This window comes from Oncorhynchus masou, chromosome 21, assembly GCF_036934945.1.
Source record: "Oncorhynchus masou masou isolate Uvic2021 chromosome 21, UVic_Omas_1.1, whole genome shotgun sequence".
NCBI lineage: Eukaryota > Metazoa > Chordata > Actinopteri > Salmoniformes > Salmonidae > Oncorhynchus > Oncorhynchus masou.
In genome coordinates this window covers 14,804,120-14,829,980 of record NC_088232.1, presented here as the reverse complement: position 1 = coordinate 14,829,980, position 25,861 = coordinate 14,804,120, and the positions used below count along the sequence as shown (strand labels likewise).

The 25,861-nt window shown below is 42.6% G+C and overlaps 1 protein-coding gene across 3 annotated transcripts in view; it reads right to left on the bottom strand.

The window, feature by feature from the left end:
• Nucleotides 1-512: 512 nt before the first annotated feature.
• txndc16 (thioredoxin domain containing 16) overlaps nucleotides 513-25,861 on the bottom strand; it is a 49,136-nt gene continuing 23,787 nt past the window's right edge. For 2 of the 3 annotated variants that reach the window (XM_064927536.1, XM_064927538.1), the window contains 4 exons: nucleotides 13,786-13,924; nucleotides 7,291-7,466; nucleotides 6,693-6,883; nucleotides 513-1,743 (listed from right to left, as the gene is read on the bottom strand). In XM_064927536.1, coding sequence (XP_064783608.1) covers nucleotides 1,487-1,743; nucleotides 6,693-6,883; nucleotides 7,291-7,466; nucleotides 13,786-13,924 — 763 coding nt within the window. In that variant the 3' untranslated portion in view covers nucleotides 513-1,486. Of the gene's footprint in view, nucleotides 1,744-6,692; nucleotides 6,884-7,290; nucleotides 7,467-11,253; nucleotides 11,911-13,785; nucleotides 13,925-25,861 lie in introns of those variants that run through there. The other variant, XM_064927539.1, reaches the window with a different exon arrangement.

The window sequence follows — 25,861 nt, the reverse complement described above, 5'->3', positions numbered from 1 at the left end:
CATTCTGTGTGTGATTTCCTGCAAGACAGGAATGTCAGTGTTCTGCCATGGCCAGCGAAGAGCCTGGATCTCAATCCATTGAGCGCTTCCAGGACCTGTTTGGTCGGAGGGTGAGGGCCATTCCCCCCAGAAATATCTGGAAACTTGCAGGTGCTTTGGTGGAAGAGTGGGGTAACATCTCACAGCAAGAACTGGCAAATCTGGTGCAGTCCATGAGGATGAGATGTACTGCTGTACTTAATGCAGCTGGTGGCCACAACAGATACTGCCTGTTACTTTGATTTTGACCCCCCCCCCCTTTTGTTCAGGGACGCATATTTCCATTTCTGTTGGTCACATGTCTGTGGAACTTGTTCAGTTTATGTCTCAGTTGTTGAATCTTGTTATGGTCATACAAATATTTACACATTTTAAGTTGGCTGAAAATAAACGCAGTTGACAGTGAGAGAACGTTTCTTTTTTTGCTGAGTTTATGTTCATACATAATACCAGTCAAAAGTATGGACACCTCATTCCAGGGTTTTTCTTTATTTTTACTATTTTCTACACTATGAAATAACACATATGGAATAATGTAGTAACACCAAAGTGTTAAACAAATCAAAATAAATTTTATATTTGAGATTCTTCAAAGTAGCCACCCTTTGCCTTGATGACAGCTTTGCACACTTGGCATTCTCTCAAACAGCTTCATGAGGTAGTCACCTGGAATGCATTTCAATTATCCATATCTGCAGCACTCTACCAATCAGGCCTTTATGATAGAGTGGCCAGATGAAAGCTACTCCTCAGTAAAAGTCACATGAAAACCTGCTCCAGAGCGCTCAGGACCTGACTGGGGTAAAGTTTCACCTTCTAACAGAACAATGACCCTAAGTACACAGCCAAGACATTGCAGGAGTGGCTTCAGGACAAGTCTTTGAATGTCCTTGAGTGGCACAGCCACAGCCCAGACTTGAACATCTCTGGAGAGACCTGAAAATAGCTGTGCAGCGACACTCCCCTTCCAACCTGAAAGAGCTTGACAGGATCTGCAAAGAATGGGAGAAACTCCCCAAAATGCAGGTGTGCCAAGCTTGTAGTGTCATACTGTACCCAAGAAGACTGGAGGCTGTAATCGCTGCAAAAGGTGCTTCAACAAAGTACTGAGTAGGTCTAAATATTTATGCTAATGTATTTTTTTGTGTGTGGCTATAATGTCTAAAAACCTGTTTTTGCTTTGTCATTATGGTGTATTGTGTGTAGATTGATGAGGAATAAGGCTGTAATATAACAAAATGTGGAAAAAGACAAGGGGTGAGAATACTTTCCCAATGCACTGCAAAACAGCTAAACCACATACTAGGAGGCTCAGTGGATCTCACAGCCCATAAAGCTATCACTATCTAATAGCTTCAGTGTAGCTTATCTGTTAGAGGTGATTCTGATCAAAGCGGTCATTGGTTTCCTCCAGCTTTCAGAGGTCAGGGCTGCTGCTCTATCCCCCTCATAGCTCAGAGTGGTGGTGAGATGTCTGTGGAGGCTTGGTGGTGGGTGACCCTTGGGGGTTGTGTGCTCCAGTTCGGGCTTGTCTTTCACCACCACCACTGCTGCTCTTCTCTTTCTCTCCCTCTGCTCTCTCAATCCGGTTTGTTTTTGTCTTAGCGCTCCTCTGGGAGGCATAGCCCGGTACTTCCTGGTCCATGACGGACAGGAAGTCGTAGAAGGGCATGGAGGGCATCCATTTCTCATCCACAATAACACCTGGGTGGGGGAGAGAGAGAAGAACAGAAGCAGAACCTGTTTAGAAAGCACCATACTCAAATAGTAGAATAACAGAAAAACCTGAAGGAACAGAAACAAGAAAAAACTCAAGAAATCTGTAAAACGGTAAACTAACCCATGAAAAGATGTGCTAGGGGTTGTTTTTTGACAGAGCATACAGTAACCGTATAATAGAACAAACTTACTCAGGCTGGTTATTTGTAAGTCGCTCTGGATAAGAGCGTCTGCTAAATGACTTAAATGTAAATGTTAAATGTAAATGTAAATGTTATAGGCAGACTATCACATTCCACCTATACAGTAGCCCATATATCCTATTTAAAAAAGGACGTAATACAAACAGATAATTTGGTTCCATTTCTACCTACCTACATACAGTTGAAGTCGGACGTTTACATACACTTAGGTTGGAGTTATTAAAACTCGTTTTCAACCACTCCACAAATTTCTTGTTAACAAACAATAGTTTTGGCAAGTCGGTTAGGACATCTTCGTGCATGACAAGTAATTTTTCCAACAATAGTTTACAGATTATTTCACTATCACAATTCCAGTGGGTCAGAAGTTTACATACACTAAGTTGACTCTGTGCCTTTAAACAGATTGGAAAATTCTAGAAAATGATGTCATGGCTATAGAAGCTTATGATAGGCTAATTGACATAATTTGAGTCAATTGGAGGTGTACATGTGGATGTATTTCAAGGCTTGACCTAGTTCTGTCCTTCTGAGTTCTGAACTGTTCTGTATTATGTCATGTCTCAGGTTTTGTGTGAATCTCAGGAAGAGTAGCTGTTGCTTTTGTGACAGCTGATGGGCATCCTAATAAAATACCAAATATGCAGCTGGATTTTAGTGCAAGGTCACGGATAGGTTGCTGAACATAAGGAATAATTCCATGACAACATGTGAAACTTCAATTTAGAATTAGATTTTCCACTGGCGCTCCGAAATAGATACAGCAGAAGAAAAAGTCTAAAATGACCAGCGGGATCTAACACCAGATCTGTAGTGCACAGTTAAAGGGATAGTTCACTTAACATGCAAATTGCATCATAGTTTTTGCTCTGTACTGAAAGTTCTCCATCTTTAAAACTTGACTACTGACATGCAAACTTTTTTAGGGTTGTATTAACAACAAATACTAAAATCGTCTTTGAGTGACCTATACCTTGAAGAGAGAAGGGTACAATTCATGCATTTGAAAATACTATTTGGAAGGTATTGCCATGTATTTACAATTACTTCAAATACATACAGTATCGTTGGAAGTATTTGAAAGATAATTTTTTAAATAATACTTGGTATGTATTTGAAAATAATTCTGAATGTACATTATTTCAAATGAAACCAACAACTCTTATACATGAATGTTACTTTTCTGCATATGCGTCCGTTTTCCAACATCAAATCCACCACTGGTGTGCGTGGGCTAAGAGCTCGATTTTCATGTCATCTGACCATATTAGCATATCAAAAAAATACCTCATATCTACTGTAAAATTTGGTGATGGATCTTTGATGTTATGGGACTATTTTGCCTGGTCTTGAGGCCCTTGTTAAGATCAACGGCATCATGAACATTACCAAGTACCAGGACATTTTAGCCAAAAACCTTCTATTTAAAAAATAAAATAAAAAACTTTACTTAACAGCGCAAGTCAGTTAAACCAAAATCTGAGCAATTTGTATTAGTATAAAATATTCACTTTTTTGTTGTTGCATACAATATAGTTCAGTGTTATTTATTTTTGTATTTTTGCTTATCTTTATCAAGGGTGCCAATCATTTTGAACCAGGCAGTAGCTTTTTCTCCCCAGACAGGAATATTGCATTATATACAACTTGTGCTTTTACAGCAGTTACTTAATATGGGGCCAATTCCATTTCCATGCTTACAGAGAGTGACTAAGAGACTTTGTGGCTGTCTCAAGGAAATGGACAATAAAGTAATCATCTTCATTGTGTGGTGAGTGGAATGCATAAGCCATCAATGTGTAGAGAGGGGTAAACATGAGCCAAAAATCCACTCTAGTGTCATTTCAGGCTTTAGTGGGATTGGGCTGGTCTTTGACAGTAACTGTCTGAGTACATGACATTTACAACAATACAATGCTTGAATTACACAATAAAGTCAGGTTGTGTACATTATCACCTGGTCGACCATGAAAGGAGTCATTTTTTCACCTTGCCAATGGGTGCAGATCCTAGACGTGAGAGGCGTGCCATCAACCAGAGGGTTGCCGTTTCAAATCACAGGTCTGTCTGAAAAATGTGTTGGTTGCTGGAATCAAATCCTAGATGCCATCTCCTGCATTTGTGCCCTGCTCCAGGCGTTACTATGGCTGACCCTGGGCTCAAAACTCTTCTCGCTGTGTGTGTGTGTGTTTTTCAAAGAGTTGGGATGAAGCAGAGTCAAATTTTCAGCTCTGTGATAAAATGGACAATGATCATCGTGTGGAGAGTTGAATGCATTAGCAGTTAATGCGTAGCGAGAGAGGGGAGAAACATGAGCCAACACACTACTGTCAAATCAGGCTTTGGTGGGATTGAGCTCATCTTTGAAAGTAACTGTAAAATGTAATGTATTTAGACAATGAGTCAATGCTTGAATTACACAGAGTAATGATGCAGGTTTTGTGCAGTCGGAATTGATACAAGCCACTTTGTCAACCTGCCAATGGGTGTAGATCCTAGAGGTTAAATAGAGGTGCCAGCAACAAGAGGTACTGAAAAAAATCTACTGGTAGGGGTAGCTGGTATCAAATCCTGAAGGCCATCTCCTACTGTTGTTCCCTTGAGCAAGGCATTTAACCTAAACTGCTCCATGGTCTCCTTACCATGACTGACCCTGTGCTCCAACCTCTCAAATGTGAGTGTGTCTAGAAGGGGTTGAAATAAAACATTTCCATATGATATGGCATTAGCTATCAATGCATAGAGGAGAGAAATGTGAGCCAATTACCCACTCTACTGTCAATTCAGGCTTTAATGGGATTGGGCTTGCCTTTGAAAGCAACTGTAAATGTCATATACTCAGACTGAGACAATGGGTCTGTTTGAATTACACATAAATGAGGAGAAGCCAAGATATACGCACAGGTTGTGTGCATTATCACCTGGTCGAGCTTGAAAGGAGTCATCTGCCATACTCTCAATGGGTTTGGATCCCTCTGGTAAATGCAAGCAGTTTGGTGGGAAAGACCTCGGATTTGTTCGGGAGGGTGAAATGTTACCAAACGTCCAGACAGAAATGTATTGTATAGAGCAGACTGGTTCACAGTCTGTGGAATTGGAAGTAGTGTCAGCTCTAGACATCGCAGCGCTATCTGCAACGGTGTACAGAACTTCGGTGTATAGATTTTCTCTAAATGATATTTCCACATTTCGTAACTGAACAAAATGTTAATACGGATCAAACCCCAAATCAAAATGTAAGATACAGTAAGCTTGGTATAGAAACACGAGTATCATAAGATGTCCTAACAGTAAATGTACCTTTCCGTCAAAGTTTAACAACCGTATTACTGAACCACTGTAATTGATGTCTATAGGGTTTCTGATTATGATAGATGAATAAAAACTCGAGTCAGCTCCAGAAAATAAAAAACATCAACACGGTCTAAACGTCGAACACTTCAAGTTGGCGAATGATGTGCTTCTCCAGACAGAGAAAGCGCAGGGTGGTGTTCATTAGTGCATGCAATGCAAAACATTAACATTTTGCAACAGTAAACAAAAAACAAGCGTTTATTGGACAACTCTAGGTAGGCCATCCCTGTTTCAGTCCATTTTCTTCCATTGGATGCCTAATGAACACAAACCAGAAAGAGGGGGCATTAGCCTGAAAAGAACCTCAATCTATGGTGAGTGCTGTATGATGACAGGATTATAACTGGCAACCATCAGACACAATTAAGAGATACAGTTCCCTCCAGAGACAGAGGAAGCGTCTCAGGAAAACACCCTCCTTCCTCTACTGTACTTCCTTCATTTCAGCTCCCTCTGTCACTAGAAGTGGAATAATTGAAAGAAAAACCTGACGCCTAGTCTTTGGAGGTTTGTCGATGAGTGTGCATTTTGGGTAGAAACCAGCAAGGCATCAGTCTGTCACACACATATACAATACTAATCCGCCCACAAAACAAAAGCGATTGGATTAGCTCAAAACGGCACTGGAGAAAGAGGTTTGAATGAATAAATAAATAGAGGTGATCTCATGAATGGTGGTTACAGATGGAGCTGTGTGGTACAATACTCAGACAGGACACCACCACCTGAGATTACAGACTCTTGGCAAAGACTCAATTGACAAAAAAGCACATACAGTACGTACACAGAATGGCTTGAATGACACAATCAGGAAAAAGACCAGAAGATCGGCCTACTCCATTATTCACTGACCCATACAGTAGAGAATGGGAAATGTATGTGATTATGTTGATTAATAGGTTGTGTTGACATGATTACATAGATTATGTGTGTGATCTGGAGAATGTGATGCAATGCACACTTCTGTGCATGAAGACAAAGTATCATCCCTTCTCAACACAACCAGATATGCCACTTCTAACACTTCTATACACAAGCAAAACATATGGGCAGTGGTGAATGAAATAACTGATGTTGGGAATGTGCAAATAGGAGCTGGTAGTCAGAGCCTTCAACTTGCAGCCATGGCAGCAGCGCTGTGCCCCCCCTTAAAGGCCAGAAACTGCAGGTGCAAATGCAGCATTCGTCAATCATCATAGAGTGCACTTCCATATGTGGAAGCAAAGTACAAGTTTAAAGTTATTTTTCTTTAATTGTACTTTGCTGATAAACTTATTTTTAACAGTGGTCATTTTGGTCACTGCCAGTGTAAAGTGTGTAAATCAAGGAAACACTGGACCAACCAAGTACATAACCCCCCCCCCCCCCCCCCCATACCTGCAGGTGGTTCTTCACCATCCTCCACTCTCTGCAGCCACTGCAGAATGGGCTGTACCATTAAGGGTCTGCCAGTGGGGTAGTGGAAGACCTCTCCTCCTGTGGCCAGCTGGGAGACCACCAGGGCAGGAAGCAGGGGCAGGAAACCCAGGTATGCCTCCAGGACAGCCTTACCTGCAGGGGTACGACCACTGGAACACACAAGGTACCCCTCAATAAAAAAATACACCCTGCATTCACTGGTTTTTCCATCCAACCATGACTCAGTCAATGAGCTGAGATTCAATTCAAAGACAAAAGTAAAACACAATCCGTGTTGAAAATAGTGGGTCATTGGCAGAAAACAGAGTTGAAAAGACAATGGAGTTATAAAACCCCAATTCTGAATCATACTTTGCCTTGAAACAGTATTTTGAAATGTTCCTCCCAAGTGGATGACAAGATAAAGAAAATGAACATTTAATGCTAATGCCAGAACTAAACCTTTCTGTTACATAATTGGGCTATGGCTGCCTTGCCCTGAACTGTGTGTTCCCGACACTCTGAAACCTACTGCAACCCTTCATTGACGTGGGACACGTAATACTCCGGTACATACAGGTGGATCCAGCAGGGCAGGTAGGGGTTGAGCAGTCCTGTGTTCAGCAGACTCCTCATATCATCCAATACTCTCTTGTTCCCTTTCCTCCCACTCTCCTCTTCTCCCACAAAGAGCAGCAGAAGTTTTTTTTTAACCTCCAGATACAGGGGCAGGTTCTCCACTGTCAATTCTGGCTGGAAGGGGTACAGTGAGGGCAAAAAAAGATGATCAATGAGAAATACAGTGTTGCAAAAGTATTCACCCTCCTTGGATTTTATTTTGTTACAAAGTGGTATTAAAATGTGTCATTCTTTTGTACACAATCTACACAAAATATAACATTTTTAAATATTAATAAAACTATCACACACACACACATACAGTTGATGTCGGAAGTTTACATACACCTTAGCCAAATACATTTAAACTCAGTTTTTCACCATTCCTGACATTTAATCCTAGTAAATATTCCGTTTTAGGTCCTACCTGAGCGGTATGACGGCTGCGTGGTCCCATGGTGTTTATACTTGCGTACTATTGTTTGTGCAGATGAACGTGGTACTTTGAGGCGTTTGAAAATTGCTCCCAAGGATGAACCAGACTTGTGGAGGTCTACAATTTTGTTTCTGAGGTCTTGGCTGATGACTTTTTATTTTCCCATGATGTCAAGCAAAGAGGCACTGAGTTTAAAGGTAGGCCTTGAAATACATCCACAGGTACACCTCCAATTGACTCAAATGATGTCAATCAGAAGCTTCTAAAGCCATGACATTTTCTGGAATTTTCTAAGCTATTTAAAGGCACAGTCAACTAAGTGTATGTAAACTCCTGACCCACTGGAATTGTAATTAGTGAAATAATCTGTCTGTAAACAATTATTGGAAAAATGTCTTGTGTCATGCACAAAGTAGTTGTCCTAACTGACTTGCCAAAACTATATTTTGTTAATTAACAAGAAATTTGTGGAGTGGTGGAAAAATGAGTTTTAATGACACCAACCTAAGTGTATGTAAACTTCTGACTTCAACTGTACACACACACACACACACACACACACACACACACACACACACATTAGTCATTGCACAAGTATTCAGCTCCTTTGTTTAGGCCTACATTTTGGCTTAAATCACATAAGTTATATGGAAAATGATAGGGGTTGAAATGATTTTTGAATGACTAAGAGAGCATTTCGAAAGCCTCAAAGAAGGTCAGCCATTGGTAGATGGGTAAAACCAATAACAAATCAGACATTGAATATCACTTTTTTTTTTACTCCCTTTAACTCCCCAATTTCATGGTATCCAATTGGTAGTTACAGTCTTGTCTCATCGCTGCAACTCCGGTACGGACTAGGGAGAGCCGAAGGCCGAGAGCCGTACGTCATCCGAAACACAACCCAACCAAGCTGCACTGCTTCAAGACACAATGCCCACTTAACCCGGAAGCCAGCTGCACCAACGTGTCGGAGGAAACACTGTACACCTGGTGACCGTGGCAGCGTGCACTGCGCGCAGCCCGCCACAGGAGTCACTAGTGCACGATGGGACAAGGACATCCATGCCAGCCAAACCCTCTCATAACCCGGACGATGCTGGGCCAATTGTGCACCGTCTCATGGTCTCCAGGTCGCGGCCGGCTGCGACAGAGCCTGGACTCAAACCAAGACTCTCTGATGGCCTTAGACCACTGCGCCACTCAGGAGGCCCTGAATGTCTCTTTAAGCATGGTCAAGTTAATAATTGTGCTGTGAATTATGTTTTAAACTACCCAGACAAAGAGAGCTGTAGGATAGGAAGGAAACTGCTCAGGGATGTTACAATGAGGCCATGGGTGATTTTAAAACAGAGTTCAATGGCAGAGGATGGATCAACATTGCAGTGACTTCACAATAAGTACATACATTTTTATTTATTTAACTAGGCAAGTCAGTTAAGAACAAATTCTTATTTCCAATGACAGCCTAGGAACAGTGGGTTAACTGCCTTGTTCAGAGTTTAGATTTTTACCATGTCAGCTCAGGGATTTGATCTTGCAACCTTCCAGTTACTAGTCCAACGCTCTAACCACTAGGCTACCTGCCTACCCATGACAGAGTGAAAAGGAAGAATACAAATATACAGAACATGCATCTTGTAAGCAACAAAGCACTAAAGTAATATTACAAAAAAAACATCAAAGGAATACACTTTCTGGCCTAAATGCAAAGCCTTATGGTTGGGGCAAATCCAACACATCACATCACTGAGTAACTGCAGCCTTATTTTCAAGCATGTTGGTGGCTGCTTCATGGGATGGATATTCTTGACATCAGCATATCCAGGATAAAAAGAAACGGGATGGCACTAAGCAAAGGGAAAGTCCTAGAGGAAAACCTACTTCAGTCTCATTTACACTAGACACTGGGAGAGGAATTCACCTCCGCCGGACAATAACCTGCAACAGAAGGCCAAACCTACACTGGAATTGTTTACCAAGAAGCAATGGTGTAATGTACTTAAGTAAAAATACAACCTTTTTGTGTTTGTATCTGTACTTAATTTCTATTTGAGAAGTTTTACTTCACTACATTCCTAAAGAATGTAATGTACTTTTTACTCCATACATTTTCCCTGGAACCCAAAAGTACTCGTTACATTTTGAATGCTTAGCAGGACAAGAAAATGGTCCAATTCACACTTATCAACAGAACATCCCTAGTCATCCCTAAAGTCTCTGATCTGACATACTCAAAACACAAATGCTTCATTTGTAAATGATATGTGTGCCCCTGGCTATCCGAAAAGAAAAAAGAAAATTGTGCTGTCTGGTTTGCTTAAGATAAGGAATTTGTAATGATTTATTACTTTTACTTTTGATACTGATAGGTTTGGTTTCTGAGCTTTATATATTATTAATCATTAGGTTTAATAGAGACATGAAGGGAGCCATCGGTTAGCTTGGGAAGGGCTGAGTGCAGGGAAAACAATCACAAGTAGCAGTACTGATAAGGGGAGGAACCGTGTAAGGCGCATATCATTCAGCTCTCTGCAATAATGATGCAATGTTTAGTGATGAGGAGACTCCACCCAAAGTGTGGTATATATACTACCACGAGTAAAACCATGTTTTTGTCTAATGCAGCTGTATTGACCCTCTGGGCAGAATAAACTTTGTTTAAAGCTTTCCTAGTGTCTGTTGAGTTTGTACTCTGAAAATTAGAACCTAACAATACCTAAGTACATTTAAAACCAAATACTTTTACTCAAGTACTATTTTACTAGGTGACTCACTTTTACTCAAGTATAACAATTGAGTAATTTTTCCACCACTGCCAGGAAGACATTGCATTTTCCAAGTTACAGTTTTGACTTAAATCTGCTGGAAAATGGAAATACTTGAAAATTGCCATCATGCCACAATCCAACATCTTCAAAGAGCTTAAAAAAATACCTAGTTACAGTTTTGAATTAAATAGAGTTGAAAATTGAGAAATTAAAATTGAGAGGCGACTCTGGGATGCTGGCCTTCCAGGCAGTTACAAAGAAAAAGCCATATCTCAGACTGGCCAATAAAAAGAAAAGATTAAGATGGCTAAAAGAACACAGACACTGGACAGAGAAACTCTGCCTAGAAGGCCAGCATCCCGAAGTTGCCTCTTCACTGTTGACGTTGAGACTGGTGTTTTGCGGGTACTATTTAATGAAGCTGCCAGTTGAGGACTTGTACATTAGTGTCTAGTTTGAGAAACGGACGCCTCACTTGTCCCCTTGCTCAGTTGTGCACCACTCCTCTTTCTAATCTAGTTTGAGCCAGTTTGCACTGTTCTGTGAAGGGAGTAGTACACAGCGTTGTACAAGATCTTCAGTATCTTGGCAATTTCTCACATGGAATCGCCTTCATTTCAGAGAACAAGAATAGAGTGACGAGTTTCAGAAGAAAGTTCTTTGTTTGTGGCCATTTTGAGCCTGTAATCAAACCCACAAATGCTCAGACACTCAATTACTCTAAAGGCCAGTTTTATTGCTTCTTTAAATCTAAATCTTTCAGCTGTGCTATCACTTCAAAAGGGTTTTCTAATGATCAATTATCTAATCAAGTTTATAATTTTAAAAGGCTAACACAACATGCCATTGGAACATAGGAGTGATGGTTGCTGATAATGGTCCTCTGTACGCCTATGTAGATATTCCATTTTTTTTTTTTTTTTAAATCAGCTGTTTCCAGTAACAAAGGTCATTTTCAACATTGAATGTCCACAGATTTTCTGATCAATTTGATGCCATTTTAAAATGGACAAAGCAAAATAGCTTTTCTTTCAAAAACAAGGACATTTCTAAGTGACCCCAAACATTTGAACGGTAGTGTATGTTGAGTCTGCCTGTCGGAGGTGGAGTTCCAGAGCTCACAGGTGTGCCTGAGATGGATTGTGACTCCATCTCGTTCCTCGCCCTCTTCAACTGTGTCATTCACCGCCCGACTCTCCATCAATGCCACCTGGCTCTGGACCAATGCATCAGCTGTCGCCCGTATCTCTGCCCTCAGATAATGTTTCTCTTTCTGCTGGTGTGCCTTCAATGACTCGATCTTCAAAGTTTGAATCTGATCCATGTGCACCTTCATCAGATGAGCAGAATGGCCCCCATCGATTACAGTGGCCTATGATAGAAACGGTAGATCAATTAAGAATTAAAAGTGACTCCAACACAAATGCTGTGCACACATTTTAAGAATCTAGCTAAAGTAACTGCTTTCTTGGCAATCATGCGTTTTTCCGATGCGGCCTGTTGTCCAGTCCTTTGTCCACATTTCTCAATGGATGGTTGTATGCTCTGCAAAAACATTCAAGTTTTTAGTAAACAATTATTTTTTTATATTTAACCTTTATTTAAACAATTTTATTACACAGTATGCCTACACAATGATAGGCTATATACATGTTTTTTATTAAGAAAATGCACTGAAAGCAAAATACCTTTAGTTTTGGTGATCCTCTTAGGGCCGGCTCATTTCCTACTGTGGTACGGTCCTAACCCTGGAACGGGTAGCACCATAAAAAGAAGCTGGTTTGATGAAAACAATGTCTGTTCTCTTTGCTCACAAAGTCACTTTTTTTTATAAACAGCTCATTTTTGAATAGTAACTGTGTTAAGGGTGGGGTTGGGGCCAGGGTGAGGAGTACTGGAAAGGTGTGACTTTTATAGGCCATAAGTATACAGCAGATCGGCAATTCTCCTCACTTTGACTATGCTGTAAAAGTGTTGCACCATGACCAGGATTTCTATTCATTTAAGTGAGCAGATTAGGGCTTTCAAGAGGAACGGAAAATCTAGTACAGCTAATAAAGTATTTTTTTAATCAATTAGTATATTTGAGTTTAACCACAATATTTGCTGTATTATTTGTTCTGTCTTTTCTGGTGGATTAAACTGAAATTGCAACCAACTTTCTATGGCTTGTTTAAAACAATATTTTGTTTTCAAATAACCTGAAGTGAATGAGAAAAACCCATGTTCAAGAATGGCCTTTATTTACTAATTTGTAAATAAAGCCAGTTTGTTAGTTATTCTGTTTTTAGAGGGAGAGACACCCGCAAATTACCTCTAAATCTCACAGCATAATCTTTTAGTTGAGCAACCACTGTAGGGTGGCCGGAAATACTCTGTTAAGTACTCGTAAATGAGATGCCATACTGGGAACGCTTTTGTAATCTTAAAATGGTTTGTGTGTGTCAAAACATTTTCTGTGATGTGTCTCATATCTGGTAGTGAGAAATTGTTATTTCTTACGAATATGTGGTGGCAAATTGTAATCAAAGTGTTTCTACGTTTTTAATAAAATCAGATTGCGTGATACGACCAAATAAATATTTACTTAGTAGCGGTTTCTGTTTTGTTCAGAGGAAGATCCTCATCCTGGTTCAACAATTCAAATTATTACAATGACCAAAAATATTATATTTTAGAATGATGCTGTACAGATGAACACACGTATAGACGGACAGACAGACACCCTAGTATGAAAACACTGGCGTACCCCTTCATTTTTTAGGGCCATGTTTCTTAAATCCTGGTCCTGGGGACCCAAAGGGGTATATATTTTTGAACTAGTACTACACACTTGATTCCACTAATAAAATCTTTGAATCAGGCTATATATAGCCCCTCTCTTTCTCTGTCTGCATATACAGTATGTGTACATGTAACGGATGTGAAATGGCTAGCTATTTCAATCGGTGACGTCACTTGCTCTGAGACCTTGAAGTAGTGGTTCCCCTTGCTCTTTTTTGTGGAGTGATGGGTAACGATGCTTCGTGGGTGTCAGTTGTTGATGTGTGCAGAGGGTCCCCGGTTCGCGCCCGGGTATGGGCGAGGGGACGGTCTAAAGTTATACTGTTACATACACACAGCACACACACACACACAGGAATAGGTTTTTCAAATAGGCTTTTTTAACTATATCCATTCAAATGTTTGATGGATTATTTTTGGGGGATGGAATTTCTATCAACCTGTAATACAAACACAGACTTACAAATGTATCCAGTAATGCTCTCTGGATGTGTGTAACCAGTTGGTCCGGCATGGAGAGGCTGAGAGAATGAGCCTCAGTTTGGCCTGTAGGTCCTCGTGACACCAGAATGGCAGGCAGCGTCACAGAATACTCCATAGCCCTGAGAACAGAAATACATCAGAATAACTTTTTCCCTCCCGGAAGGATCAATATTCATTATATTACCAAAAAAAATGAAAAAAACACACACCTATACCCAAATAAGCACCCTATTCCAGATAAATATTTGGTGAGGTTGGCATATCTATTTTACATTCATTGTAGTCTCTTCCCACAGTCGCCGTATGAGCGCCATGAGTCGAAGTGAGACTAGTACATACATTTTTGTCATGACATCATGACTGGTGACCCAAAGCATTTCCATGTTCTGTCTCCATACTGCTTGTTGTGACTTGGCTACCTGCTCAACTTTTTCACTTTTCAACTCTGAATAACTTATTTAATCAAACTCTGTATTTAACACGCTTACCAAGGTCCTCATTTTGTCTTTTTAATTCAATGCCTTAGATCTGCAGGGCCTCCTCTGGACCAAAAAATAAAAGCTAAGTAACATTATGCCTTCTGATTGCAGTTGCTGTACTCGTAATACAGTGCCTTCAGAAAGTATTCAGACACCTTGACTTTTTCCACATTACAGCCTTATTCTAAAATGTATTTATTTTTTCTCAGCAAATCCACACACACACCCCCTCCCCAAATAACAAAGCAAAACAGGTTTTTAGAAATGTTTGCAAATTTAAAAACAAAACTTAAAAATCTTATTTACTTAAGTTCTCAGACCCTTTACTATGATACTTGAAATTGAGCTCAGGTGCATCTTGTTTTTATTGAACATCCTTGAGCTGCGTCGACAACTTGATTAGAGTCCACCGGTGGTAAATTCAATTGATTGGGCATGATTTGGAAAGGCACACACCTGTCTATATAAAAGAGTCCCACAGTTGACAGTGCATGTCAGAGCAAAATCAAAGCCATTATGTCAAATTAATTGTCAGTAGAGCTCCAAGACAGGATTGTGTCGAGGCACAGATCTGGGGAAGGGTACCAAAACATTTATGCAGCATTGAAGGTCCCCTAGAACACAGCGGATTCCATCAATCTTAAATGGAGAAGACCCTTCCTAGAGCTGGCTGCCCGGCCAAACTGAGCAATCGGGGAAGAAAGGCCTTGGTCAGGGAAATGACCAATAAGCAGAAGGTCACTGTCAGAGCTCCAGTTCCTCTGTGAAGCTGGGAGAATCTTCCAGAAGGACAACCATCTCTGCAGCACTCCACCAAATCAGGCCTTTTTGGTAGAGTGGCCAGACGGAAGCCGGTCCTCAGCGAAAGGCACGACAGCCTGCTTGGTGTTTGCCAAAAGGCCCCTAAACACTCTCAGACCATGAGAAACAAGATTCTCTGGTATGATGAAACCAAGTTTGAACTCTCTAGGCCTGAATGCCAGGAAATGTCTGGAGGAAACCTGACACCATGTTTTTCAGCAGCAGGGACTGAGAGACTAGTCAGGATCAAGGGAAAGATGAACAGAGCAAATTATACAGATCCTTGATGAAAACATGCTCCAGAGCACTCAGGACCTCAGACTGGAAGGTGAATCTTCACCCCAACAGGACAACGACCCAAAGCACACAGCCAAGATAATGCAGGAGTTGGTTCGAGACAAGCGTCTGAATGTCTTTGAGTGGCCCAGCCAGAGCCCGGACTTGAACCTGATCGAACATCTGTGGAGAGACCTGAAAATAGCTGTGCAGCAACACTCCTCATCCAACCGGACAGAGCTTGAGAGGATCTGCAGAGAGGAATGGGAGAAACTCCCCAAATACAGGTGTGCCAAGCTTGTAGCATCATACCCAAGACAGTGAACGCTGCCAAATGTGCTTTAACAAAGTACTGAGTAAATGGTCTTAATACTGATGTAAATTTGTTAATACATTTGCAAGAAAAAAATAAAAAATAGGGGTATTGTGTGTAGATTGATGGGGGGGGGGTTAATCCATTTTAAAATAAGGCTGTAACGTAAAAAAGTGGGGAAAGGAGTCCGAATACTTTCAGAATGCACTGTACACAGGAGAACTATCGCCTTGTGGTGAGGATAGACGAGTTGCAAGCTCCGCTGCAGATACAAATCATTAGGCAAGGGCAATTTATGTGTAGGAAAGAAGGATCCAGCATATGTGCCACCAATAAATACAGGTACTAGTGTTAATTCCTCTGCACAGTCCCCGCAGCTGGACCGTATTCCCATGACTTCTGGAAAGACATGCTGGTTGGCATGCTCAACAGGTGTCGCTCATTCAGACGATAGACACATTCAACCGGTTTCCCCCACTAAGCAACTAGCCAGAGCCAACCTTCTCAGGTCTGTGTTAAGCGCAGGGTTGGGCAATTCCAGTCGTCGGGGGCCTGAGTGGTGTCACAGCTTTGTCCCAGCGAACACACCTAACTCCAATCACCTAATCATGATCTTCATTTTAGAATGCAACTTGATTAAAATCAGCTGTGTTTGCTCGGGATGGAGAAAGAAAAATTGCTACACCAAATAAGGCCCCTGAGGATTGGAATTGCCCACCTCTGCTAGTGGGGTCTGAGCCGCCGAAGCCTCGCACCATTAGCTCTGGCAAATTGAAAACAAGTCATTGGAGACTCCATTTACACACAATATTAGACTTCAAAAGAATCATCTCCCAATCATACATTGTTTACCGGGGGAAAGGGCTACCGACAAAGGCTAATCTTAAAAATAAAATAAGGAAAATTAAATTAAATGTTGCTGTGTGGCTGTGACCAAAAGTTGAGAATGACAAATATTAATTCCCACAATGTTTGCTGCTTCAGTGTCTTTAGATATTTTTGTCAGATGTTACTATGGAATACTGAAGTATAATTACAAGCATGTCATAAGTGTCAAAGGCTTTTTACTGACAATTACATGAAGTTGAAGCAGAGAGTCAATATTTGCAGTGTTGACCCTTCTTTTTCAAGACCTCTGCAATCTGTCCTGGCATGCTGTCAATTAACTTCTGGGTCACATCCTGACTGATGGCAGCCCGTTCTTGCATAATCAATGCTTGGAGTTTGTCAGAATCTGTGGGTTTTTGTTTGTCCACCCGCCTCTTGAGGATTGACCACAAGTTCTCAATGGGATTAAGGTCTGGGGAATTTCCTGGCCATGTACACAAAATATCGATGTTTTGTTCCCCGAGCAACTTAGTTATCACTTTTGCCTTATGGCAAGGTGCTCCATCATGCTGGAAAGGCATTGTTCATCACCAAACTGTTCCTGGAAAGATGGGAGAAGTTGCTCTCAGAGGATGTGTTGGTACCATTCTTTATTCATGGCTGTGTTCTTATGAAAAATTGTGAGTGAGCCCACTCCCTTGGCTGAGAAGCAACCCCACACGAACGGTCTCAGGATGCTTTATTGTGGGCATGACACAGGACTGATGGTAGAGCTCACCTTGTCTTCTCCGGACAAGTTTTTTCCGGATGCCCCAAACAATCGGAAAGGGGATTCAGAGAAAACGACTTTACCCCAGTCCTCAGCAGTCCAATCCCTGTACCTTTTGCAGAATATCAGTCTGTACCTGATGTTTTTCCTGGAGAGAAGTGGCTTCTTTGCTGCCCTTCTTGAAACCAGGTTATCGTCCAAAAATCTTCGCCTCACTGTGCGTGCAGATGCACCCACACCTGCCTGCTGCCATTCCTGAGCAAGCTCTGTACTGGTGGTGCCCCAGCTTAAATCAGCTTTAAATCAGCAGCTTAAATCAACTTTAGGTGATGATCATGGCGCTTGCTGGACTTTCTTGGGCGCCCTGAAGCCTTCTTCACAACAATTGAACCGCTCTCCTTGGAGTTCTTGATAATCTGATAAAATGGTTGATTTAGGTGCAATCTTACTGGCAGCAAGCCATTTTTGTGCAAAGCAATGATGACGGCACGTTTCCTTGCAGGTAACCATGAAAGAGAGGAAGAACAATGATTCCAAGCACCACCCTCCTTTTGAAGCATCAAAATGACAGAATGATCTCCAACCTTGTCCTCGTCAACACTCACACCTGTGTTAATTACAGAATCAGCTGATGACAGCTGGTTCTTTTGTGGCAGGGCTGAAATGCAGTGGAAATATTTGCATGGAAAAGAGGGACTTTGCAATTAATCTGATCACTCTTCATAACATTCTGGAGTATATGCTACTAGACTGGGGTAAAAACTGCCTGACTAAATGTCTAAGACCCCCGCCTAGAGCCTCGCCGCGTCCCCCTGCATCCCCGCTCTCCCCCGCGAATAAGTCGACCTCTGGGAGGCCTTCAGTAAGAGGCAAGCGGACACCCTCCCTCCTCATTGTCCATATGACTGCACCATAGAACTCCTACCGTCTCCACCCCTCCCCGGGCCCGTATTTACTCCCTGAAGCTGCAGTAATGGACAATTATATTCACGAGTTGCTCGAGCCAGGTTTCATTCACTCCTCAACATCCAAAGATGGTGCAGGTTTGGAGGTCTGTGTCTTTGCATCGACTACCGAGGGCTGAACAGGACCACAATTAAGAACCGTTACCCCCTACCCGATGTCTGCCGCCTTGAAGCTGACCGAGGGTGCTGAATTCTTTACCAAATTGGACCTCCGCAACGCTTACAATCTGGCGAAAATAAGGGAGGGAGATGAGTGGGAGACTTCCTTTAACCTCTCTGGAATATTCGGGATGGTAGCGTCCCACCCCGCCAACAGCCAGTGAAAGTGCAGGGGGTGCAAATTCAAAACAACAAAAATCTCAATTACAATACCTCAAGCATACAATTATTTTACACCATTTTAAAAGATACAGTTCTCATTAATCCAGCCACAGTGTCTGATTTCAAAAAGGCTTTACAGCAAAAGCACCACAAACGATTATGTTAGGTCACCACCAAGTCACAGAAAAACAGCCTTTTTTCCAGCCAAAGAGAGGAGTAACAAAAAGCAGAAATATAAAATTAAATCACTAACCTTTGATGATCTTCAGATGACACTCATAGGACTTCATGTTACACAATACATGTATGTTTTGTTCGATAAAGTGCATATTTATATCCAAAAATCTTATTTTACATTGGCGTGTTATGTTCAGTAATTCCAGAGAGCCACATCAATTCACAGAAATACTCATATAAAACATTGATAAAAGATACAACTATTATACATGGAACTTTAGATAAACTTCTCCTTAATGCAACCACTGTGTCAGATGAACAGATATAGCCCTTGGTTCTCCCCAGACCGGACTTCCCAACCCAAAAACATCCTATGGAGTTCTGCATTAACATCGAACAGCCCCCGTGATATGCAACTTTTCAGGGAAGCAGTTATATACAGGCAGTTAGAAAAGCCAAGGCTAGCTTTTTCAAGCAGAAATGTGCTTCTTGCAACACAAACTCAAAAAAGTTCTGGGACACTGTAAAGTCAATGGAGAATAAGAACACCTCCCAGCTGCCCACCGCACTGAGGATAGGAAACACTGTCACCACCGATAAATCCACTATAATTGAGAATTTCAATAAGCATTTTTCTACGGCTGGCCATGCTTTCCACCTGGCTACCACTATCCCGGTCAACAGCACTGCACCCCCCACAGCAACTCTCCCAATTCTTCACCATTTCTTCTTATCCCAAATCCAGTCAGCGGATGTTCTGAAAGAGCTGCAAAATCTGGACCCCTACAAATCAGCCGGGCTCGACAATCTGGACCCTTTCTTTCTAAAATTATCTGCCGAAATTGTTGCAACCCCTATTACTAGCCTGTTCAACCTCTTGTGTCCTCTGAGATTCCCAAAGATTGGAAAGCAGCTGCGGTCATCCCCCTCTTCAAAAGGGGGAGGAACACGACCCAAACTGCTACAGACCTATATCTGTCCTACCCTGCCTTTCTAAGGTCTTCGAGAGCCAAGTGAACAAACACCTCAGCCACGCTCCTAAACGATATCTTAACCGCCATCGATAAGAAACATTACTGTGCAGCCGTATTCATTGACCTGGCCAAGGCTTTCGACTGTCAATCACCACATCCTCATCGGCAGACTCGATAGCCTTGGTTTCCTCAAATGATTGCCTCGCCTGGTTCACCAACTTCTCTGATAGAGCTCCATGTGTGTAATCAAAGGGCCTGTTGTCCGGGCCTCTGGCAGTCTCTATGGGGGTGCCACAGGGTTCAATTCTTGGGCCGACTCTCTTCTCTGTATACATCAATGATGTCGCTCTTGCTGCTGGTGAGTCTCTGGTCCAACTCTACGCAGACGACATCATTCTGTATACTTCTGGCCCTTCTTTGGACACTGTTAACAACCCCCCAACGAGCTTCAATGCCATACAACTCTCCTTCTGTGGCCTCCAACTGCTCTTAAATGCAAGTAAAACTAAATGCATGCTCTTCAACCGATCGCTTCCTGCACCTGCCCGCCCGTCTAGCATCACTACTCTGGACGGTTCTGACTTAGAATATGTGGACAACTACAAGGTGTCTGGTTAGAACGGAAACTCTCCTTCCAGGCTCACATTAATCATCTCCAATCCAAAATTAAATCTAGAATTTGCTTCCTATTTCGCAACAAAGCAGCCTTCACTCATGCTGCCAAACATACCCTTGTAAAACTGACCATACTACCGATCTTCGACTTTGGCAATGTCATTTACAAAATAGCCTCCAATACCCTACTCAATAAATTGGATGCAGTCTATCACAGTGCCATCCGTTTTGTCACCAAAGCCCACCACTGCGACCTGTACGCTTTCGTTGGCTGGCCCTCGCTTCATACTCAAACCCACTGGCTCCAGGTCATCTACAAGACCCTGCTAGGTAAAGTCCCCCCTTATCTCAGCTCACTGGTCACCATAGCAGCACCCACCTGTAGCACGCGCTCCAGCAGGTATATCTCTCTGGTCACCCCAAAAGCCAATTCCTCCTTTGGCTGCCTCTCTTTACAGTTCTCTGTTGCCAATGACTGGAACGAACTACAAAAAACTGGAAACACTTATCTCCCTCACTAGCTTTAAGCACCAGCTGTCAGAGCAGCTCACAGATTACTGCACATCTATAATTTAGCCCAAACAACTACCCCCTCCCCTACTGTATTTATTCATTTTGCTCCTTTGCACCCCATTATTTCTACTTCACATTCTCCCACTACAAATCTACCATTCCAGTCTTTTACTTGCTAGATTGTATTTACTTCCCCACCATGGCCTTTTTTGCCATTACCTCTCTTATCTCACCTCATTTGCTCACATTGTATATAGACTTATTTTTCTACTGTATGTTTGTTTTACTCCATATGTAACTGTTGTTGTATATGTCGAACTGCTTTGCTTTATCTTGGCCATGTCGCAATTGTAAATGAGAACTTGTTCTCAACTTGCCTACCTGGTTAAATAAAAGGTTAAATAAATAAATACAAATATTTCCAATTTTTTTTTACGGAAAAAGCACACCATGCAATAATCTACGGCATTCAGAGCCCAAATCAGCCAAAGAAATATCCAGCGTGTTGTGTAGTCTATATTAGTCAGAAATAGCATTATAAATATTCACTTACCTTTATCAGAATGCACTCCCAGGAATCCCAGTTCGACAATACATGTTTGATTTGTTCGATAATGTCCATCATTTATGTCCAAATAGCTACTTTTGTTAGCATGTTTTGTAAACAAATCCAAAGCCACGAAGCGTGTTCACTAGGAGCAGACGAAATGTCAAAAAGTTCCGTTACAGTCTGTAGTAACATGTCAAACGATGTATAGAATCAATCTTTAGGATGTTAACCTAATCTTCAATAATGTTCCAACCGGACAATTCCTTTGTCTGTAGAAAAGCAATGGAATGCGAGCTAACTCTCATGACCGCGCGTCACGAGCCCGTGGCTCTCTGCCAGACCACTGACTCAAAGAGCCCTTATGAGCCCCTCCTTTACAGTCTAAAGACTGTTGACATCTAGTGGAAGCCTTAGGAATTGCAACATGACCTGGATTTATTTCTCAGGTTTTCACCTGCCATATGAGTTCTGTTATACTCACAGACATCATTCAAACAGTTTTAGAAACTTTAGAGTGTTTTCTATCCAAATATACTAATTATATGCATATTCTAGAATTTATGGCTGAATAGCAGGCAGTTTACTCTGGGCACCTTATTCTTCCAAGCTACTAAATACTGCCCCCCAGTAACCAAGAAGTTAACACCCCTAGTGTCCACTATGCGTATTTAGCATGCCATTCAGATGATCTAACTCACTGGCAGTCTTCCAAGCATTGGTCAACCGTTGAATCGGTTCGTCTTTGTTTACCTCAATAACATCCTGATCTTCTCCAAGACCCTTCCGGAACACATACTGCAAGCCCGCCAAGTCCTGAGACGCCTCCAGCAGTTCCTTGGGTTTGGCCATTTTTACAGGCGTTTTACAGAACTTTGGTGTCGTGGCAGTGCCTCTCACAGCCCTACCCTGCAAGTCTCAGACCTGTATCGGCTGGACCCCCAAAGCTGACAGGCCATTCATGGAGTTCAAGGGACATTTCACCTCCGGACCCATCCTCATTCATCCTGATCCTACTTGTCCCTTTGTGGTAGAGGTGGATGCCTTGGACATTTTCCAAGCGTTTCTCGCCAGCGGAATGCAACCACGATGTGGGCAACAGAGCTCTTGGCAGTCAAGTGGGCCCTTGAGGTGTGGAGACACTGGTTGGAGGGGGCACCTCATCCTTCCGTGATCTGGACAGACCATAAGTACTTGGTCTCCATTCAAGAAGCCAGGAGGTTGAATGCTCGCCAGGCGGGCTCCGTTTTACAGGGTCAGCCTAATCGCCCGGGATCCAATAATCAGAAAGCAGATGCCCTGTCAAGGAGGGACTTAGAGCCCATCATCCCCAGGTCCCGCATTGTGTCTCCACTTGTTATGGAATATAGAAACCATGGTACGACAAGCCCAGACCCGAGAACCTGACCCTGGCGGGAGTCCCACTAACAGACTTTATGTTGCACGTGGCCAAAGCAAGTCGTAAAAACAGAGCCCCGGCTGGGTTGGTCCAACCTCTGCCCATCCCCAGCCAGCCCTGGTCCCACCTGTAAGTAGACTATCACAGGGTTACCTCCATCCCAAAAGGCTTACCACTATCCTCGTGGTCGTTGGTCAGTTCTCCAAGGCAGCCCATTGCCTTACCAAAGTTGCCCTCAGCGAAGGAGTCTTGAGACTACACAGACTTTCTCAGGACATTTTCTCGGATCGTAAGCCCCAGTCCATCACACGGTATTGGAAAGCCTTCTGCTCCCTGTTGGGGGCATCGGTGAGTCTCTCCTCAGGGTTCCTCCCACAGTTGAATGGGCAAACAGAGCAGGCCAACCAGGAGCTGGAGAAGTTCCTCCCCTGTTTTGTCTCCACAAACAAACAACTGGTGCAAGTTACTCGTGAGCATACTGCGGTCAGACAACACATTGCTGAACTCGTCTAATTTACTGTCGCCGATTGAGTGTCAGTTCTGGTTCGCCCACCGTTTTCTGAACAAGAGGGAGTGTCATCATCCGAGGCGTTCAAGATGTCACCTCACCTGGATCAGAGGGCGATCAACCTTTCTCCGATCATCTGCCCGTCACCAACACGCAAACCGCCACCAAAGGCCTCTTCGGCTCCTCCGACCGGATCAACGAGTGTGGCTGTCCACCGGTGATCTTCCCTTAAAAGTAGGACTCAGGCCTCCCGGGTGGCACAGTGGTCTAAGGCACTGCATTGCAGTGCTAGATGTGACATCCTTGTCTCATCGCGCACTAGCGACTCCTGTGGCGGGCCGGGCGCAGTTAAAAATAATCCTGCGGGCCGGGCGCAGTGCACGCTGATCAGGTCGCTAGGTGTACGGTGTTTCCTCCGACACATTGGTGCAGCTGGCTTCCGGGTTGGATGCGCGCTGTGTTAAAGAAGCATGGCTGCCTGCTCGGGACATCCTGGATCTGGGACTACAACCAACTACGTGGTAGTCGCTCTGGCTCCAAGGCTGGAGCCGCTCCTAGAAGGGGGAGGTACTGTCCTGTCATGGTTCCACCTGTCACCAGAGAGCGGCATAGAACGTCCTAGGGCCATTAACGACACTCAGGTGCGTCCTACTTAATCGTTCTGATTTCCCTGTTAAAAAAGGTGTGTTTTTGGTTGTCCTTTGCTGAAGTTTGAATTATGTGCCGTGTGCGTTTGTCTCCGGAGTTTGAAACTTAGTTTTTGTTGTTTTCCCACTCTTCCCTCCATTACAGTTTCTCAGTAACGTATTATGTTTATCCCTAACCACTGATTCCTCATCTGGTCTCTTCTCTGTACCTGGGTCCAAACTCACCATGTCAGAGAAAGATGTTGGCTTCAAGTAATTGTCTTTGGCCCCCTCCCAGTTAGAGGGAGTGATGAGCTCTACAGCAGAGTCTCACAACTCAAGCTCTGGTTGTGCCTGTGTCTCGATCTTGGTCAGGCAAAACATGGCAGTGTTCGCCTTAGCAATCTCAGTGGAATAAAGTCCTCCTCCATTACAGTCATTATTGAAAGAGATTGTGATAATAGTCCTCTACTTAATGTTAGTTCCCTCCCTTCCAAGGCAGTCAGTCAGTCAATTAACGAATTACTGATCATAAACCTCGATGTGATTGGCATGACTGAAACATGGCTCAATCCTGATGTGTACATGAGGCCTCTCCTCCGTTTTACAATCGTGACCATACACCCACCCACCCCTCGCATCCATCGAAAGACAGAAGTGTTGCTAAAATTAACGACAGCAAAATTTCAATACGAAAAAAGGACTACATTTGTCTTTAGTAATGAAATCTATGCAGCTTACTCAATCACTTTTATAGCTACCGTTTACAGGCCTCCTGGCCCGTATACAGCTTATCTGACTTAGTTGTCTGAATTCCGATTGGACCTCTCAGTCATGGCAGATATTCACATTTTAGGTGACTTCAATATTCACATGGAAAAGTCCACAGACCCACTCCAAAAAGGCTTTCGAAGTAATCATCGACTCAGTGGGTTTTGTCCAACATGTCTCCGAACCTACGCATTGCCACAGTCATACCCTAGATCTAGTTGTCTCATGGAATAAATAGTGGATCTAAAAAGGTTTCCACAACCCTTTACTATCTATTGCTTGCAATCGCAACAAATAATCTGCTCAGACCCCAACCAAGGACTATTACTATTTAATGACCATATTAATTACTTTCAATGTACCGCTAATAACAAACATTATTGTTAGTTCCAAGTGCAATGTCAATATCTTCAATATTTTGGCTGGTTGTAAAAGTAAACTAAGATCTAATCGTTTTATTTGTTTACAGCCCATTGTGATGAGTGACATTCATTAACCTCTTGATGCTATGGGGGCGCCATTTCATTTTTGGATAAAAAGACGTGCCCGTTTTAAGCGCAATATTTTGTCACAAAAAGATGCTCGACTATGCATATAATTGGTAGCTTTGGAAAGAAAACACTGACGTTTCCAGAACTGCAAAGATATTCTCTGTGCGTGCCCTAGAACGTGAGCTACAGGCAAAACCAAGATGAAACGGCATCCAGGAAATGAGCAGGATTTTTGAGGCTCCGTTTTCCATTGTCTCCTTATATGGCTGTGAATGCGAGAGGAATGAGCCTGCCCTTTCTGTCGTTTCCCCAAGGTGTCTGCAGCATTGTGACGTATTTGTAGGCATATCATTGGAAGATTGACCATAAGAGACCACATTTACCAGGTGTCCGCCCGGTGTCCTGCGCCGAAATTGGTGCGCAAACCTCAGCTGCAAGTATTTTTCCATGGAATTCAGAGAAGAAAGCAGGCTTCCACGAACGATATATCAATGAAGAGATATGTGAAAAAACACCTTGAGGATTGATTCCAAACAACGTTTGCCATGTTTCGGTCGATATTATGGAGTTAATTCGGAAAAAGTTTGACGTTGTTGGTGACTGAATTTTCGGTTCGTTTCGGTAGCCGAATGTGATGTACAAAACGGAACGATTTCTCCTACACAAAGATTCTTTCAGGAAAA